Source organism: Dermatophagoides farinae, chromosome 5 (genome assembly GCF_024713945.1).
Source record: "Dermatophagoides farinae isolate YC_2012a chromosome 5, ASM2471394v1, whole genome shotgun sequence".
Lineage (NCBI taxonomy): Eukaryota > Metazoa > Arthropoda > Arachnida > Sarcoptiformes > Pyroglyphidae > Dermatophagoides > Dermatophagoides farinae.
The window spans coordinates 4,645,075-4,662,593 of NC_134681.1; the positions used below are offsets into that span (position 1 = coordinate 4,645,075).

Consider the following 17,519-nt stretch of genomic DNA (forward strand, 5'->3'; position numbering starts at 1 on the left):
TTGTTGTTGTTGTTCTTTAAATTTTCATTTTTTTTCTCTCTTCTGGAACCATGAGATGAACGAAAAAAAATACAAACAAACAAACAAACATTGCCACTACTCGAATCCAGTTTTTTTTCTCATTATTGTTACTGTTGTTACCTTTATGATTCAATATATATAGTAATAGTAGTAGTTGTAATAATGATAGTTATTAGTTTGAAAAAAAAGTATTGCTGTTAAAAAATGTCTACCACTACTACTACAATTACTACTAATACTACTACTACTACTACAATAGGTAATAGGTTCCAATTGAGACACTTGGTCTGTTTTGTGTATTAAATATATGGACAAAAATTGGTTATGAAAGAATTTTTTTTTCAAATTCAATTTTCAGTTTTTAAGAAAAAAAAACATAACTATCACATCATCATCATCATTAACATAATGATTCGATTGATTGTCATCGTCGATTGATTATTATTGGATGTTCGCACTGTAATTCAATTCAGTTTAGTTCAGTGATGAAGAAAAGAAAGACAAAAAAAAATATTAAATTATATCGATCGATTATCGACAAGTATAGAAATTTGATATATTATGAAGAACAAAAACAATAAGGACAATGTATATGAAATTTTTTTTATGTAAAAAAATATCGAAAATTTTCTCTCTTTTTGATTATACAATTTGTAAAAAAAATGGAAAAATTCTTGCCTAATTTGAGCTAGTTATTAATAAAAAAAATGACCAAAAAAAAAACATTAATCTAAATTATTATTATTTGTAAACAATCCATTTGTTTGTTTGTTCGTTCTTTTTTTTTTTATTCACCGTAAACGAACATCATTAACAGCTGGTGGCACTTTTACACGAAGTCCATCAAATTCTTTTGTCATATAAATCTGACAACCAAGACGTGATCTATTTGAATAAAAATATAAAACATAGATTTGTAGAATAAATAAATGAAATGAGAAAAAAAAATAAAAGATTTACGTTTCAGTAAGGCCATATGCTAAATCCAACATATCCATTTCTTCATCGGTAATTTTATTCGGTATACGATCAAAATCATTTTGTTTGAAAACTAGATGACATGTTGAACATGCTAATGTACCTTCACATGCACCAAATCCATCCAGATCTAATTCATTATTCAATACAACATCCAATAATGTATCACCATCACAAGCTTTTCCAATTAATTCACGGCCATCATCCAATTCGAATGTCACCTTTAGGCTATTAAATAATGATAATGATAAGAATTAATTAATCAATTAATTCGATTCGATCACTTGTATCATGTGATCAAATGTTTCATTGAAATAAAAAAAAATTTTTCTTCTCACTCACTTTGGTTTAGGTTTCTGTTTATTTTTATCGGAAGCCAATTTTACCTGACGAATTTGTCCATTATTATCATTATTCATTGTTCCAGATGATGATGATGATGTTGATAATAATCGTTTTGATGATGATGAAAATAATTTCGAACGAAACATTAACCATTTTCTTGATGACGATAATATTGATATATTTTTTGTTGTAAATGATAAAGCTATTGTCATTATCATAATGAATAAATGATAATAATAATGGATATGATTGAATGGACAATGAAAAAAAAAATCTGGAATTATTTTAGGAATTATTCGAAACGGAAAAAAAATTCGAAAATTCAATATATATACACGATCGATGTTGTAAACAACACGCACACACGAATACACACACGGACACACACACACACACACAAGCAAATATGAAAAAAAAACAGACAACCAATAATCACGAATTTTTAAACACATGCTTATATATAGCCATTTAGTTGTTGTTGTTGAGTTTTAGCAAACTTTTTTTTTCATCTTGATCATTTCGATTTCGAAACGTTAGATGTCGTATAATATGTATATGTGTGGATCCTCTTTCTTATAAATGATGATACACAGAAAATTTCCAAATTTGGAGGGAAAAATCTGCATTGGGAGACCTGACTTCAAAAATGAAGAGGAGTGGAGACTGGTCTCCATTATTGAAGAGTAATCGCCAAATTTGGAGACCAAAAATATCAAATTTGGAGACCGGTCTTCAATATTGAAGATTCGTCTTCAATGATTGATAAATTTCGATTGTTTTTCGATTGTTAGTTAAAAATTGTAAATTTAATTGGATTTTTACAAAAATAAATTCATATAATAACTTAGAAGAAACAATTCACTAAAAATTGTTTTTCGATTGTTTGTTAAAAATTTTTTAATTGGATTTTTACAAAGATATAACTTAGGAGAAACAATTCACTAAAACGATGATGATATCGATAATGATCAAGATGGTCATCCAATTCAACAATCAATGGCTACAAAAATGGCCATCATGAATCGTCATCAGCCTGCTATAATGATTGATTCATCATCATCAATTCTTTCATCGAACGATTCACCAAATATGATGATAATTTCACCACAATTACAACATCATAATTTTCAACACCATTAACAACAACAACGGAATATTGTACATGTGACAAAAAAATGATAATAATTGAATCAAATAATTTTTCGTAAATTAAATCACTACTATTTTATATTTTATTCATTTAAATATTAAATAAAAGTTAAGTTATAAAATCATAACTATTTTATAAGTTATAAAATCATAACCAATTTCTTTTTTTCGCCTATGATAAAAATTTTTTAAGGCCTCGCAATTTTCTCGGCCCTGTGTACTGGTATGTATTATTATGCAATTAAATTTAGATATAAATGTGTATGAAATAATTGGGGGGCAAATTTATAAATGATTGGACAATTATGGTCCATATCACTATCCTCCCCAACAAATAGGTTTTATAAGTGAGGGGAAGGCAAATTTATAAGTGATTGTCCACTATCCACCCCCAACACTAACTATTTTTTTATATTTAGATATAAGTATGTGTGTATGTGTATATAAATAATTGGGGGGCAAATTTATAAGTGATCGGACAATTATGGTCCATACCACTATCCTCCCCAACAAATAGGTTTTATAAGCGAGGGGGAGGCTAATTTATAAGTGATTGTCCACTATCCACCCCCAACACTGACTATTTTTTAAATTACTTTATGCGCAAATGTGTATGTGTATATAAATAATTGGGGGGCAAATTTATAAGTGATTGTCCACTATCCTCCCCAACAAATAGGTTTTATAAGCGAGGGGGAGGCAAATTTATAAGTGATTATGCGCAAACCACTATCCACCCCCAACACTGACTATTTTTTTATATTTAGATATAAGTATGTGTGTATGTGTATATAAATAATTGGGGGGCAAATTTATAAGTGATCGGACAATTATGGTCCATACCACTATCCTCCCCAACAAATAGGTTTTATAAGTGAGGGGGAGGCAAATTTATAAGTGATTATGCGCAAACCACTATCCACCCCCAACACTGACTATTTTTTAAATTACTTTATGCGCAAGTGTGTATGTGTATATAAATAATTGGGGGGCAAATTTATAAGTGATTGTCCACTATCCTCCCCAACAAATAGGTTTTATAAGCGAGGGGGAGGCAAATTTATAAGTGATTATGCGCAAACCACTATCCACCCCCAACACTGACTATTTTTTATATTAACCCAGGCGGCCGCGATGGGATTTGAACCGACGTCGAATGTGTATATGCGTGAATATGTGTTAATGTGTGTAATGGGGGAGGCGAATTTATAAATGATGGGGTAATTTTCCCCCAGACCATTATCCTCCCCCATAATATAGAACGTAATTATGGTCGTATATAACAATCATATTTTACGACATTACAGAAATACTTCGCTTAACGCTGCCCCGATTAGCGCTGTTTCGATATAACGCTGTGCAATTACATTACATTGCAATACATTGTTACATTGTATATGAAGAGTAAAAATGCATTATGTAAATTATGCAAAAATAACCTCGCTTTGCGCTGTTGTTTCGCTTTACGCTCAATATTTTTGGAACGTAACCCCGCGTTAAGCGGGGTATTACTTTATATTTGTATTATATCACTGTATATATGTAGCATTACTGGCTGCGCATGCTCCTGCCTATTTCTACTTTCCCCTATTTCGACCGAGAATGTCGGTGAGAGAGAACGAGCACGTTTTTCAGCCGAAAATTCCGAGTCAGGATACTAATAACCTTTTTACTTTCTTTTCTGTGTATACACGAATACTAACACAAACAACTCGACAACAAATAAAAATCCGATTTTCACAAACGATCCCACGACATATTTATTATTAAATATTGTTCGTTTTGCATTCAATTGATTCTCACTACAACAATGGTTCATCATTATTATCAATTTGTAGAAACCATAAAGGTGATAGTCCAATTGTATCAGTAAAAAAGATGCATAGGTTTGTTAAATATTTATGTTTCAAATTAAATTGGTTATAATTTTTTTTCTGTTAGCTGTTCGCTATTTTTAGGCATTGGTAATCTTTTGGTTTGGTTTCCATTATTACGTTATTTTGCCTATTTTCAATCATACAACATTCTCTTATTGTAACATTGAAGAAATCTTTTCCAAACGTTTTGCGGTTCTGTCTTTGTGTATTTTTAGTTTATGGGTTAGTGTAATTGCTCATTATTAGTTTAAAAAAAATTATGCTTACAAAATTTTATTGTTTCATAGAGGATTTTGTTTTTGTGGTTGGGTCGTTTTGGGTCCTCATCTCAAATTTCGTACGCTAAGCTAACATTGGAATGTTTGTTTTCACTTATGAACGGTGATGATATGTTTGCTACATTTGCTACTCGATGCATACGAATCGGTTCGTGATTCATATAAAGAAATCAATGACTTATCACAGTCAATTAAAAAAAATTTATAGAAGAATATCCAATGGAGAATTTTGATTCTGGATTCCATAATAACTCATTTGTTGACCAAATTCAAAACTATTTTCGAATCTGTTTTCGCTCATCGTCGAATGCTTCTTGATCATGGTAATGATGCCGAACAGTACAAATTTGTTGGTGGATATCTGGTCACTAACATGGTACGATGTCCACTGAAACATCATGTTCGTCATCAGGTAACTTTTTAATTTCGCTATCGATCAATGATTCTAACACTTACATTTCTCAAAGGCCTGCATTGGATTGAATTGTTGGAGCAACTTATTCGGTAAGTCGACATGTTCATTCTTCATATCTAATAAAGATTGGTCTATCTTTTTTTATTAGGTTTGTTCCTGAAATTTTACAATCATCAAATTGAAATTCGATTGATGATTATGTTCGAGATCAATTCGGCGGTTCCATTGTTCATCCGCATCCAATTCAAGAATAGTTTGACCGTGTTCAACACATGATATCAGGTTAGGCTAGGGTTAGATTAGGCTTAGAAACATGGTCCGAACTATTTCCTATTGAATTTGATGCTGATTGAATCTTTGGAATCAATGAAGCGATCGAAAACATGATTATAAGTCGAAGATTCATGGGATGGAACACACTTGAAAATGATCATGGTAAGCAAATGAATAGATTAATTGAACAAACAATTAATATTTATTTTTACTTAGGATCGCCGGCGAACAATTGGGAAATTGAATCTCGAACCACGGATAGAATTTGGACATTGTCTTGAAACTTGGACCGCGATTATGGATTTATTTATGTCAAACGGGACAATTAACTTTTTATGGCGCAATTTGGATGTGAAATATGGATGTATTTTATTATTTAAAATTTTTAATAAATTAATATTTCAATAAAATCAATTAAATTTCAATATATATCGATTAAATTAATATGAGGGGAAAGGGAATGAAAGGGGGTCAAAATTGCTGCAACAATCGGTGAGCGACACCATCGATGATTTCGATATATCGAAAAAACAATCGGTTAGTCGGGTGGTCGCGAAAATCGCGAGTACTCGCGAAAATTGCGAGTTGACTATCGATATATCGATAGTCAGTCGGCTAGTCGTATGCCGTTTGCGAGTACTCGCGATTTTGGCGAGATCTGAGAACCACCCAAAATCGCGAGTACTCGCAGGCCACCACTTTTTTTTCTGTGTATGATAACAAAATTTAATTCGATGTTTTTAAGGTTATATAGCCACGCTTCAATAATTGTGTGCTATATGGCTCATATATATGTATATATAATGTTGATGTTGATGTTGTTGTTTTCTTTTTTCTTTTTTCTTTTTGGACTTCAGCCATTTCGATCCCTTTCAACACTAGAAATTTTTGTTGAAAACACCCATTAAATCATTTGCAAATATTGTTTATTTTTTTTCTCATTGAAACGTTCGGAAACGGATCCAATTATTGATTGTTCAAACGAAGAGCCAAAGATTTCAGTAACATCTTTGGCATCATCCAAATTATCAACAAATTCGTCCAATAATCATAAATCATTGAATGATATCTTTGATATCGAGCAGACAACTGGTCATTCTATTTGTCTTGCAAATCAAACATTGGATTATTTAGTAAGAAATTTGGAATCAACCAATTTGAATGAAACAAACGCAAATAATAAAATTGAATCTGGACATTGTAATCAACATTTAGCAAAAAAAATGAAAGATTATCAATTATCACGTCCAACATCAATGTTGTCTGGTACAACATTCGAAAATATAATGAAATTTCGAACATTAATCTATAATGATAATAATTATATGAATGACGATTCTGGTGATGAAACATCCGATGATAATTTAGATGATTTTATTGAATGTGATGAAGATTTACAACGTGTCAAACAATTGGATGAATTAATTGGATCATTACAGAATGTTTTATTTGAAACAGTCATACCAAATTCATATGTACAAATGGTAACAACTGTGCCGAATGTTCGTGTATTAAAATCGAATGATCATATCGTTTCATTGCAAACATTCATCAGAAACAAGTTTGTATTATTTTTTTTCTGTAATTATAATTCTAATAAAAAAAATTTTTTTTCCTCTCAGAAATACACCACGTGATGAATTCATATTTAATGCCGATCGTTTGGTAATTGAATTTATATTAATCAATAAATTTCTAATTTTAATCAATTTTTCTTCCTTAGATTCGTATTGTAATTGAAGAAGGTCTAAATCATTTACCATACACAACAAGATCGATTGAAACACCAACCAGTGATCATTATGATGGTGTACAATTTCTTAAAATGAATTGTGGTGTATCAATTGTACGTAGTGGTGAAGCAATGGAAAAAGCATTACGTGATTGTTGTCGTTCAATACGTATTGGAAAAATTCTCATACAATCTGATGATGAAACACATCAAGCATCTGTTCTTTATAGTAAATTTCCGGCTGATTTACCATTACGAAAAGTTTTATTATTATATCCAATTATGGGCACTGGAAATACAGTGATCAAAGCGGTGAAAACATTGATTAAACATGGTGCTAAACAATCGAATATTATATTGGTTAATCTATTCAGTACACCGGAAGGTTTGTTATATATTTATTTTAATCATCAAAAATTAATATTTCTATACATTAATCATTATCGTTCGATATTTTTCATTCATCATAGCTATACGATCAATTTGTACACGTTTTCATGAGATGATTGTACAAACAACCGAAGTTCATCCAGTGGTACCACATCATTTTGGACGAAAATATTTTGGAACAGACTAAACAACCAATAATTTAGATGCAAATTTAATTCTATTATTATCTGATTATGAAATCCATTTAATGAAATTGAATTTTGGAAATAAAATGAAATTTTTTCAAATTTATATCAAAAAAAAAAACCACAGATAATTTCATCCGACATTTATCATCATCATTGGCCATAAACAATATTCTAATCAATCGTTTGATCAAATCATGCATATCAAATTACCAATTGACTATTGATTAACCATCATCATCATCATTATGAATGAATCGATCGATCGATTGATCATCCACCCATCCAAATACAATATCAACAACGTACGAAATCAACACAACAAACAAACAAACACACACACACATACACACGTTACAAACGATCAGAAGCATATCGGATTCAATTGATATATGCGATAAGATTAAAAGAGATCAATTGAATTTCTATTTCATTTCGATATAATCAATCAAAATAAATAGACAAATAATAATAAATACTCAAATTAGAAAATCATCCAATCCAATATGATCACATAATTCATGATGATTTTATTGAGTGTAAAATATTGACAAATTGATTGAAAAAAAATAACCATGTTTTCATTTAGTTTTTCCTAAAAAAAAACAATGTGATTGAGGAGGAAAAAAATGCTACAATATTTATTACGTAAATTTCAATTTTAAAAAAAATCAAAAAAATTTTTTTTCCGTTGTGAAAAAATTATTATTATTATTATTATAAAGTAAGTATAATGTTTGCAACTTTTTTTTCCACATTTTTCCATTGATTGTTAATCTATCTATTATGGGTGTGTGAGAAATTTTTTTTTTCTCTCGCATTGGTCTCGTATCCGACCGATGTATAAACATAAACAACAACAATTTCATTATTAATACGTTCAAATCAAATAGATACTTGTTGATCGTATGATCAATTTCCTAACGTAAAAATTTTTATAACAACGACAATAACAACAGCATTTGATCCAAAATAACAATGGATCAAGCAACAACAACAACAGAAAAATTGTTTGCATTGTAGCTTAAACCATAAGATATGATTCAATTTAATTTATTAACACACACACACAGACACTTAAAAAGAGGATATATTTCATACATCTTGATCTATCTTACATTTGTTTTTTGTCTTTTGTCATGGTTACATAGTGAGATAAAGAGATTCTTTCTTTTTTTCTATGTTTTTTTTTCATTTAGCCAATAAATTATCCACAAAAAAAAATAATTATTACAACGATCATCATCAAACATAATAATTCTACTATTATTAATAAGAATAATAATCAAAAAATTCATACATGCAACATCAACAAAATTTTAAAAATACGAAATCATCATCATCATCATTATTTTTATTATTTGGAAAAAAATAACATGAAAATCATTAGCAATAGTAATTTGGTAACGCCATCTGATTATTATTTAATATTATCGAACACATCATCATCATCATCATTATTATTATTATTATTCAACAAGTATAAATTTTTGGTCCTGTCGCTTATCTGGTTAACGTTATTATTGGCCACCAATGGCGATGAAGAAGCCGGTGGTGTTGCATATCAATATAGGCCAGATGAATATCCATCATTGGTAAGTAATCCAAAATTATGTGCAGGAAGTTTTAGAAATCCACCTACTTCTGTTTGTGATCCGGATAATATAATCAAACCGGAAGATGGTAATAACATTTAATAATATATGTAGATTATCATTATATTCATATAATGTAAAATTATTTGATTGATTATAGCAAAAAAATTGGATCAATTAATCAATGAACAACAGAATGAAACCGCTTGTCTATGTCCACCATGTTCAAATGAAAATCCAAATGGTTTATTAATCAAAATAGCATTGGTTCGATCGATAAATTTGGCAGCAAAGTAAATTTAAGCATTAAAATTTTGAATTTTCAATTCAATTTAATGGATATAAATATTTTTCTATTTTTCCCTATAGTCAAAGTATTGAAAAATCTGTTGAACAATTTGCCGATCGTACTAGATTAAAATGGAATCTAGCTAAAACTTGTCATCATGATGTATTAGTATTTGTGGCAATCACCTATAATAAAGTTGTCATTTCAATGGGTACTAAAGCTGAAAATGTGATTGGAATGAAAGAAGCACAAAATATCATTGAAAATACACAGAAACATTTTTCAAGAAATTATATTTACGAAGGTTTAGATTCCATAGTATCATCGTTACAAAATCAAGCTCAAGAATATGATCCAAGATTAGATCGATTTAAATTACGACAAGGAAGTCTGTGGTTCATAATTTTAGGTGCAATTCTTTTGATCATCATTGTCATTGTTGCTTATATACAACTAAAACGAGAAAAGAAAAATAAAACCAAATTGAAGAATCGAGATATCAATTTATCTGACGAAAATTTGGAAAGACGAAATGCTATTGATTATAAAAAAGTTAATGATGATGATGATAAAAATACAAATCAACAATCATATGAATGAAAATATTATTCTGGACAAAAAACAAATAAAAAAAAATCTATTTTTGATATGAATTATGACCTTTTAAACCAGCATTCTGATGTGATGTTATTTTTGATCCAAATTGTATGGCACGTTTTAGATTTTGACACGATTTTTGTAAGCCTAAATTTTGGGCAACTTTTCGTAATAGCCATTTTTCGCCATGACCACGTTCCAAATATAGATTACATTTTTGCCATATTGGTAATGGATTGAGAAAATTCATGACTAATTCATCGAGATATGGAAATCTTGCTTCAATTGAATGATCAGCAGTAATACGATCATCACGGCCAAGATTACGGCCAGAAATCCTTTCAATATCAACACGTATCTCATGTAATAATGATGTCCAGTTTCCTTTTTGAAATGCTTGACGATGCCGTGAATAGCCACCAAGTTGTTCATCGGATCCCATTCCCAATAGGACAACACGTGCTGGACTTTTATACTCTACATGTTTCTTTTCATTTGGATTAGATAATAGAATGCCTTGACCACGTGTAGCGAACCAGATTGCCGAACCAATTGAATCATCCAAGACCGTCCAATTTGGATCGATCAAATGATGTATATGTTCTTTACGATATAATTCTAATTCATGATGATCGATATCAATTTGAACAAAATTCCATTGTCTTTTAGGACATAATTGACAAAGTTCATTCCAGGCATCGATTCCAGTTTTACGATCCGATGCTTTAGGATCAAATGCTACATTTAATAGATCAATAGGTCGTATTTCAGGTTCAACAAATTGATCGGCTATTCGTGCCAATACAGTTGAATCTAAACCACCGGAAAATAGAATGGCTAATGTTGAATGTGTACAATCAGTATTTTCATTAGAATGTAGCATACATTCTTTACAACGATTTTGATGATTTCTACATCGTGTTTTTATTGATTCAGATAGAACACGATGAAAATCATCACAAATTTTCATATCAATAACAAATCCTTCATTATTGAACAGGTTTGATGATTTCAATAATTGATCAATACTTTCTGAAGGAATTTCCGTATTTAACATCGATATAATTGGCATACGATGAATGTAATGATGATGACCATCAATATTAATGTCGAAACCAGCCAAAGTTTTTGGCCAATAAAATTGTCGTACATCTTGCCAGATTTGTTCCAATGACTTGTTTTTACTTATTTTAAAACAAAAAATTCGATCAGATGGAATTTCTTCAAACTTCAATGTATTCCATATGGAATGATTTGCATTGAGATCATTATCGTTATTGAATAGTTGAGCAATCGATGTAATTATTAAAAATTTATCTCGCCTAGAAAAAAAGTAATGATTCAATATTAATTATTTGTCAATGGAACCAAAAAAAAAAAAATAAATAATAATAATAATATACGATTACGAAATTTACAGATTTTTATTCCAACATAATGAACGTCTACCAACTGGATCACGAGCCACCCATAATTGTTCGGTTGTTTGATTCCAAAAAGTCATTGACCATGGACCATGAATAGATGAAAGTGTTTCCAGAACGACATTATCAACATTTTTATTGAATTTAGTTAACATAGAAAATAATACTTCCGTATCTGATATTGAATCATCAATAGTTTTGAATTGATTATTATCATCAATTAAACGAAATATTTGGCCATTCCATTGTAAACATGACGAATTACCGTTATAATTCTCATTATTATTATTACTATCATCACAATATGGTTGTCGACCTGAATTACTTTGACCACGTAAATGCAATACGGAACTTTCTAAATGAAATTGAAACAGATCATGAATAAAATCAAATGATTGATGTTGATCCGGACCACGACGTTGAAGAAATCGGCGTATATTTGATCGATTAAATATCTAAACAGTGAAAAAAAGAACAAAAAAAAATTACTACAAACATCATGGTTTCAAATGTTTATATAATGGTATGTTTTTTTTATCGAAATTGAATAAAATAATTTATCAATTCATCACGAACATTTGGATCTAGATCAGAACCTTCATTGATCACGAACAATATGCCGCACATTATTCAATCATTTGAAAGGAAAAGAGAGAAAAAAAACGTGATCACTTTCCGATGTACACACACATACAAACACAAATAAACAAAGATCACTTGAAACGAATGGATCGATTGTTGATGATCCAACCACGTTTGATGGATTTATTTTTAACTATTTTTTTTCATATATAAAACACATGTTTTCATGGAACATTGAATTTTTACGCCATCTTGTGTTCAATGAATAAAAATCAAAATGATTTGAATCGAATCATTTCATTTGGATTATTATCATCAAATTCTTATGATGATGTAACCAGAAAAACAAAACAAAAAAAATGACAATAACAGACTTTTGGGGGAATGAGAGAAGAAGAAGAAGAAAAAAAATCAAAATCAAATCGATTGATGATTATGACCATTTGCATAAGCTACAAATCCATAATGTTATTGTTGCTGCTACTGTTCATTTATTTATGTATCTGATAGTTTATTTACTTTTTTTTATTCATTCTCAAAACTACAACAACAAATTTGAACAATCAGAACAATGAACATCGCGATCAATCGATCGATCGATCGATCGGGTAAAATGGCTATTAATCGCATCTGTTGTGTGTATGTGTGTCGTAACCGATAAATATAATATAGAGAGAGATGCATAGTAGATAAATTTATTTTCCACTATAGATTTTCAGTCTGTCGTATGCAGAAAATGTTTCACCAAGTTTATTTTATATTCGCTACATTGCATAATGTGAAAAAAAACATCAGAATTCAACTATACAATTTATTTATATAAAATAGTTATCATCATCAAACATCAACATCATCATAAAATCATAATAATATGATCATTATTAACAATCATTTTTTTATGCATGTTATTGATAGAGAAAAAAAAGTGGTAAAAAAAATAGAAAAACTGGTTGCATGCATTCAACCAAACAAACACAAATTATTATTATTATTATTAAATCGATCGATCGATGATATTTTTTTCGTTGTTGTTGTTGTTGTTGTAATCCGATACACCACGATAAGATTTATGGCATCATCATCATCATCAGCAGCAGCAGTAGCAGTGTAGAGGAATAAAATTGTGAAACAGACCAAAAAAAAAAAAAATTCTGGATTCAGCTGATGTGAATAATTATCGTCATTCCAAATTTATTTTGTCATTCAATTCAAAGAGAGAAAGAGAAAAAATCTTGTAAGAATTGAAAAATAGAATCATTTCATTCATACGGAATAATAATGATTAGTATTGGAGAGCACGTACATGAGAAAAGATTAAATCAAAATGATGATATGGCTTAATCTTTTGCTTGTATTTTTGCTAATTTTAGCAATTGATTTGAATTTTTTTTCCCACTTATTCTGGTCGATCTCAATGATTCTTTTCTTTTCTTTTTTTGTTTTGTTTTAAGTGGTATGAACTGAATGAACTGAATGAACTGAATGTGAATTCTGTGTTCATTTTTTAATGAACACAATTTATTATTTCAATGTAACCGCGTGTCAGTGTTCCAAGTGCGTGGATTCCATTTGGCATTTTTTTTTCTCTTGATGCAGAAAAAAAATTCACCATACACGATGCCAAAAGAATAAAATAAGTGAGAAAAAAATCAAACTGTAAAGAAGACAAAAAAAGTAGGCTGTCGAATTCTAGCATTGAATTCTGGTTTATGGAAAATTTTTATTTTTTTTTATTTTTTTGTTGGAATGTAAGAAACTACAAATCGAATAACGAGAAAAAAAACGCCAGCTGGTTCATCCACCAAAGAATTTATCCATTGAAAATCTCCGTCAATTCTGGCCATGATCCTCTGAATTGAATGAACCGATATCAGGAAAAAAAACCAAAGCCCAACACGAACAAGTTTGAATTTTTTTTTCTCTTTTCATTGAGTGAATAAGTGAAATGCAAGAAAATACTGGAAAAAAAAACTTTGACGAAAAGTAGGAAAAAATTTTTCCCATTCCATCATCGTCATCATCATCATCATCATCCGGATTGTCGTTTATTATGGTCGAGGATAATTGTTGGATTGTTGGCGATTTTGAAACCCAAACAAGCAAAGTAAAAAAAAAAGAAACAAAAAAATTCGATCCGAAAAAAGAGAGAAAAAAAATTGATACATCAGACGGATGGATTTTCTTTCACGCATAAATCTTGGCTTTTTTTTCTGGTTCATAATCATCATCATCATCATCATCGTCGTTATTATTATTGTGAAATAGACAAAGAAATTTTGGTTTGGGGTAGAACATTGAAACAAAAGAAAAAAATTCTACGATGTGATTTATAAATACTATACTATATTACGATCAAATGATGTGATCACCAGCTGTCAAAATTATTAGCTTTTTTCTTTTTGCTTTCCATTCTTAATTCTATGTGTGGTCGTGTGAAACACACACACACACCCACACACCCAGACACAGACACATTGAAAAATTCCATGTTGAATTTGCAAGAAAAATGTGTATTTACTGGAGAAGCGAAAATTTTTTTTTTTTTTACAATACTTGAAACAATGGTTTTCTTCGAGTTTTTTTTCCACATTTTTCTTCATCTTGAGTATACAAGTTTCATAGAACAAATAGTAAATTGAATGAATTCGACCTTTTTTTTATAATAACAGTAACAATAACAACAACAACAACAACAACATTAAGAATGTAATCGGAAAAAGACTTTATCGAAATCAATCGATTCTTGTGTGTGTGTTTGGCTTATTGGATGGGTGGATATCTATCTGTCAATCGATCGGTACATGTGATCGATCGATTCATAAAGTTAATAATTTTTTCCTCTCTTTCTTTTTCACTCTTCTTATTGGTTGTGTTTTTTTTTCTTCATTATTTACTGTTTCTGTCACATATAAATAAATTTTGTATAGATTCAAAAAAAAAACAAAAACAATTGATACTCATTGATATTGATCAAAGTGTTTCCGGTTCCTTTTAAATGAGAGAGAAAGAGAGGGAGTTGGAAACAGAAACAATAATTGTACTAAAATGTCGTTTTGGTGTGAACAAATTGACACAACAGCAACGACAACAACAACAACAGCAACAACAAAAATGAACACGTTTGAAATGGAAATAATAAAATGAAGGAAAATCCGATTAAAAAAAAAGATTAGTAATCATCATCATCATCATCATTGGGTGAATGGGTATTTTGATTCACAAACGAAATGAAAAGAAAAAGATGAAAGAAAAAAAAAATTCAATCCGAGGTCGATGAGGCATTTGATTTAATTTAATCAATTTCGAAATTTTGTATATAAAAAGATCATCATCGTCATTATTATTATTGTATTGGTCGATTCAATTCCAATCAAAAAAAAAACTTTCTAAAAGTTAATATTCAAACAATCCAAAAACACAAACACTAAATTGATTGGCTAGAAAATCAGCATTCTGATTTCTGATATTATTATTTGATGATGATGATGACGATCGATTCGAAAAGAAAAAAAAACTTCTTATCATCAGCCATTGAAAAAAGCAAAAGAGAGAGAGAAAGAGAATGATATCCAACCAAGAGGAAAATTCCATCACACCGCTTGTTTTTCTCGTATGATTTGAATTATAAATGGATCCAATTTTTTTTTCATTCGTTTCTTTTTCATCATTTTATTTTATTTGGCAATTCTTGTATTTGAAAAAAAAACATTAAAATGTTATTAAAAGATTTAAGATTACAATCGATACACCGCTTACAAACATTTCAATGTGCGTGTGTGTGTGTGAGTGTGTGTGTGTGTGTGTAATACATTGCAAAGGACGAAAGCGAAAAGAAAAAAAAAAGACTAGAATCGAATTGAGAATAGAAAATGGAATTAACTCGAGCCGACAAACATGATGATGATGATGATGATTTTGAATTTGATTTTTTGTTTTTGCCATTCCAAGGACATTTTTTTTCCTATTCTGTAACCAATTTTCTTAGATATTGTGACAATTCTTTTGGCAAATTTTTTTTCATGATTCTTCTTTATTTTTTTTATTTATAATGGGTCAATATTCACATTTGGTGGATTTTTTTATTATTATTCTAAATAAACAAAATATATTACTGTATAGATATGTAATTTTATTATTTATTGATAATTTGATCCATTTATCACACCAAATATTTAGTCTATCATCGTCATCGTCATCATCATCATCATAATCCATTACACACACACACACACACAGATACAATTAATGGCTTTATATAAAACACAAAAATAAACACATGTTACACAGACAATAAAAATTCTAGTTCTACTCATTACATAGATATAGATGGATAGATAAATGTAGGAGTGTGAATAGAACCAAAAAAAAACATCAAAAATCGAACCTAAAATGTGAAATATTTCCATTCTCTACCAATGTGTTAACGTCCATTATTTTTATTTTTATTTTTATTTTTTTTTTACTTCATTCAGCTTGATTGATGATGCTATAATTATTCGATGACTTTTACTTTAATTTTTATTACATAGTAGTTGACTTGATGAAACAAAAAACATATCATCATCATCATCATCATCATCAATGTGGGCATCAACAGAATAAACTTGAAATGAAATTGGATTCTTTTACATTAGAACAGTTTGTGTCCATTGACCACAGTAGTAGTAGTTTGTTAGTTACAGTAATTTCCGGTATGCAGTGAGAAAAAGGAATGATTGAATTAAATTAAATTCATAATTACGGAAAAAAAACCTAGTGACCGGATTCAGAATTTGAAAATTTAAAAATGTGAAAATTGACTTGAATATAACAAGAAAAACACACACTCACACATCTGGTTTGATTAATTATGTATAAACACGAAAAATATTTGTTTATATTCCACATCTAGAGTTAATTAATGGATAAAAATTCACAAAAAAAATTCGAATTGGAAATGACAAAAAAAAATTTTCACCTGATGAAAAAAAAACTGAAATTTTTAAAAAAATTAAAAAATTTTTACCACCACCAATTCTAATGGCGAATTTCTCTTGTTCAGATAAAAACAACAACAGCAACGAAAATATTCCGGGCAATTCAAATATTCCTATTGGTTGATTACAATAGACACCCAAATTTTTTTGTGGGAGGAGACTAGTGAGAGAAAAAAATCCTCAGGTTTCTTTCAGCCCGTTTGTTTTCTAAGGATAAGAATAGAATTATTCTGTTTGGGCGCCAAAAGAATACAAATAGATAATGACAATGAAATTCTTGTCATGCGCCAATAAAACTAAATCGGGCGCCATTTTAAAGCCGACAATAATTGGAAATATCCACAAAGATAGTTGAAAAAAAAGAATAAAATGGTCCCTAATGTCATAACCAATGTCACATTTATGTGTTTTGA

The 17,519-nt window shown here is 29.6% G+C and overlaps 5 protein-coding genes across 7 annotated transcripts; 3 read left to right on the forward strand and 2 right to left on the reverse strand.

Moving 5' to 3' along the window:
- Positions 1-610: 610 nt before the first annotated feature.
- Positions 611-1,795, reverse strand: Fdx2 (Adrenodoxin-like protein 2, mitochondrial Ferredoxin 2). Its single transcript, XM_047063914.2, has 3 exons — positions 1,342-1,795; positions 982-1,227; positions 611-906 (listed from the first exon to the last, which is right to left on the reverse strand). Exons 1-3 carry the CDS (start codon positions 1,560-1,562, stop codon positions 813-815), a joined length of 561 nt encoding a protein of 186 aa, XP_046919870.1. The 5' UTR covers positions 1,563-1,795; the 3' UTR covers positions 611-812.
- A 2,576-nt stretch (positions 1,796-4,371) lies between these two features.
- Positions 4,372-5,761, forward strand: LOC124499929 (mucolipin-3-like). Its single transcript, XM_075731431.1, is given in 8 exon segments — positions 4,372-4,379; positions 4,435-4,528; positions 4,531-4,592; positions 4,658-4,716; positions 4,719-5,060; positions 5,116-5,152; positions 5,212-5,498; positions 5,553-5,761. Coding segments are annotated over 5 exon segments (309 nt in total). The 3' UTR covers positions 4,805-5,060; positions 5,116-5,152; positions 5,212-5,498; positions 5,553-5,761.
- Positions 5,762-5,846: 85 nt separating this feature from the next.
- Positions 5,847-8,144, forward strand: kri (uracil phosphoribosyltransferase krishah). Its single transcript, XM_047063911.2, has 4 exons — positions 5,847-6,897; positions 6,959-7,001; positions 7,060-7,453; positions 7,539-8,144. Exons 1-4 carry the CDS (start codon positions 6,560-6,562, stop codon positions 7,643-7,645), a joined length of 882 nt encoding a protein of 293 aa, XP_046919867.1. The 5' UTR covers positions 5,847-6,559; the 3' UTR covers positions 7,646-8,144.
- Positions 8,145-8,255: 111 nt separating this feature from the next.
- Positions 8,256-10,174, forward strand: LOC124499899 (uncharacterized). 2 transcript variants are annotated; one of them, XM_075731591.1, is made up of 4 exons: positions 8,256-8,367; positions 8,843-9,326; positions 9,399-9,531; positions 9,608-10,174. In XM_075731591.1, the coding sequence occupies exons 2-4, from the start codon at positions 9,020-9,022 to the stop codon at positions 10,125-10,127; spliced, it is 960 nt and encodes a 319-aa protein (XP_075587706.1). In that variant the 5' UTR covers positions 8,256-8,367; positions 8,843-9,019; the 3' UTR covers positions 10,128-10,174. The 2 variants fall into 2 exon arrangements, with proteins under 2 accessions (XP_075587706.1, XP_046919852.2); XM_047063896.2 differs by lacking the exon at positions 8,256-8,367 and having other exon boundaries at positions 8,530-9,046; positions 9,125-9,326.
- Positions 10,011-12,366, reverse strand: LOC124499878 (uncharacterized). Of its 2 annotated transcripts, XM_075731589.1 has the most exons (4): positions 12,125-12,366; positions 11,543-12,003; positions 11,010-11,446; positions 10,011-10,937 (listed from the first exon to the last, which is right to left on the reverse strand). In XM_075731589.1, the coding sequence occupies exons 1-4, from the start codon at positions 12,173-12,175 to the stop codon at positions 10,165-10,167; spliced, it is 1,722 nt and encodes a 573-aa protein (XP_075587704.1). In that variant the 5' UTR covers positions 12,176-12,366; the 3' UTR covers positions 10,011-10,164. The 2 variants fall into 2 exon arrangements, with proteins under 2 accessions (XP_075587704.1, XP_046919823.2); XM_047063867.2 differs by having other exon boundaries at positions 10,011-11,446.
- Positions 12,367-17,519: the final 5,153 nt, after the last annotated feature.

What these genes read in the sequence shown, in the direction of transcription:
- Fdx2 (XM_047063914.2), bottom strand. Translation starts at nt 1,562, where the DNA reads ATGATAATGACAATAGCTTTATCATTTACAACAAAAAATATATCAATA. An exon ending in AAACAGAAACCTAAACCAAA is followed by an intron (nt 1,228 to 1,341) that starts GTGAGTGAGAAG and finishes ATTATTTAATAG; the next exon opens with CCTAAAGGTGACATTCGAAT. An exon ending in GCATATGGCCTTACTGAAAC is followed by an intron (nt 907 to 981) that starts GTAAATCTTTTA and finishes TTATTCAAATAG; the next exon opens with ATCACGTCTTGGTTGTCAGA.
- kri (XM_047063911.2), top strand. Translation starts at nt 6,560, where the DNA reads ATGAAAGATTATCAATTATCACGTCCAACATCAATGTTGTCTGGTACA. An exon ending in CAAACATTCATCAGAAACAA is followed by an intron (nt 6,898 to 6,958) that starts GTTTGTATTATT and finishes TTTTCCTCTCAG; the next exon opens with AAATACACCACGTGATGAAT. An exon ending in TCTATTCAGTACACCGGAAG is followed by an intron (nt 7,454 to 7,538) that starts GTTTGTTATATA and finishes CATTCATCATAG; the next exon opens with CTATACGATCAATTTGTACA.
- LOC124499899 (XM_075731591.1), top strand. Translation starts at nt 9,020, where the DNA reads ATGAAAATCATTAGCAATAGTAATTTGGTAACGCCATCTGATTATTAT. An exon ending in TATAATCAAACCGGAAGATG is followed by an intron (nt 9,327 to 9,398) that starts GTAATAACATTT and finishes GATTGATTATAG; the next exon opens with CAAAAAAATTGGATCAATTA. An exon ending in TCGATAAATTTGGCAGCAAA is followed by an intron (nt 9,532 to 9,607) that starts GTAAATTTAAGC and finishes TTTTCCCTATAG; the next exon opens with TCAAAGTATTGAAAAATCTG.
- LOC124499878 (XM_047063867.2), bottom strand. Translation starts at nt 12,175, where the DNA reads ATGTGCGGCATATTGTTCGTGATCAATGAAGGTTCTGATCTAGATCCA. An exon ending in GTTCTGATCTAGATCCAAAT is followed by an intron (nt 12,004 to 12,124) that starts GTTCGTGATGAA and finishes TTCACTGTTTAG; the next exon opens with ATATTTAATCGATCAAATAT. An exon ending in TTATGTTGGAATAAAAATCT is followed by an intron (nt 11,447 to 11,542) that starts GTAAATTTCGTA and finishes CTTTTTTTCTAG; the next exon opens with GCGAGATAAATTTTTAATAA.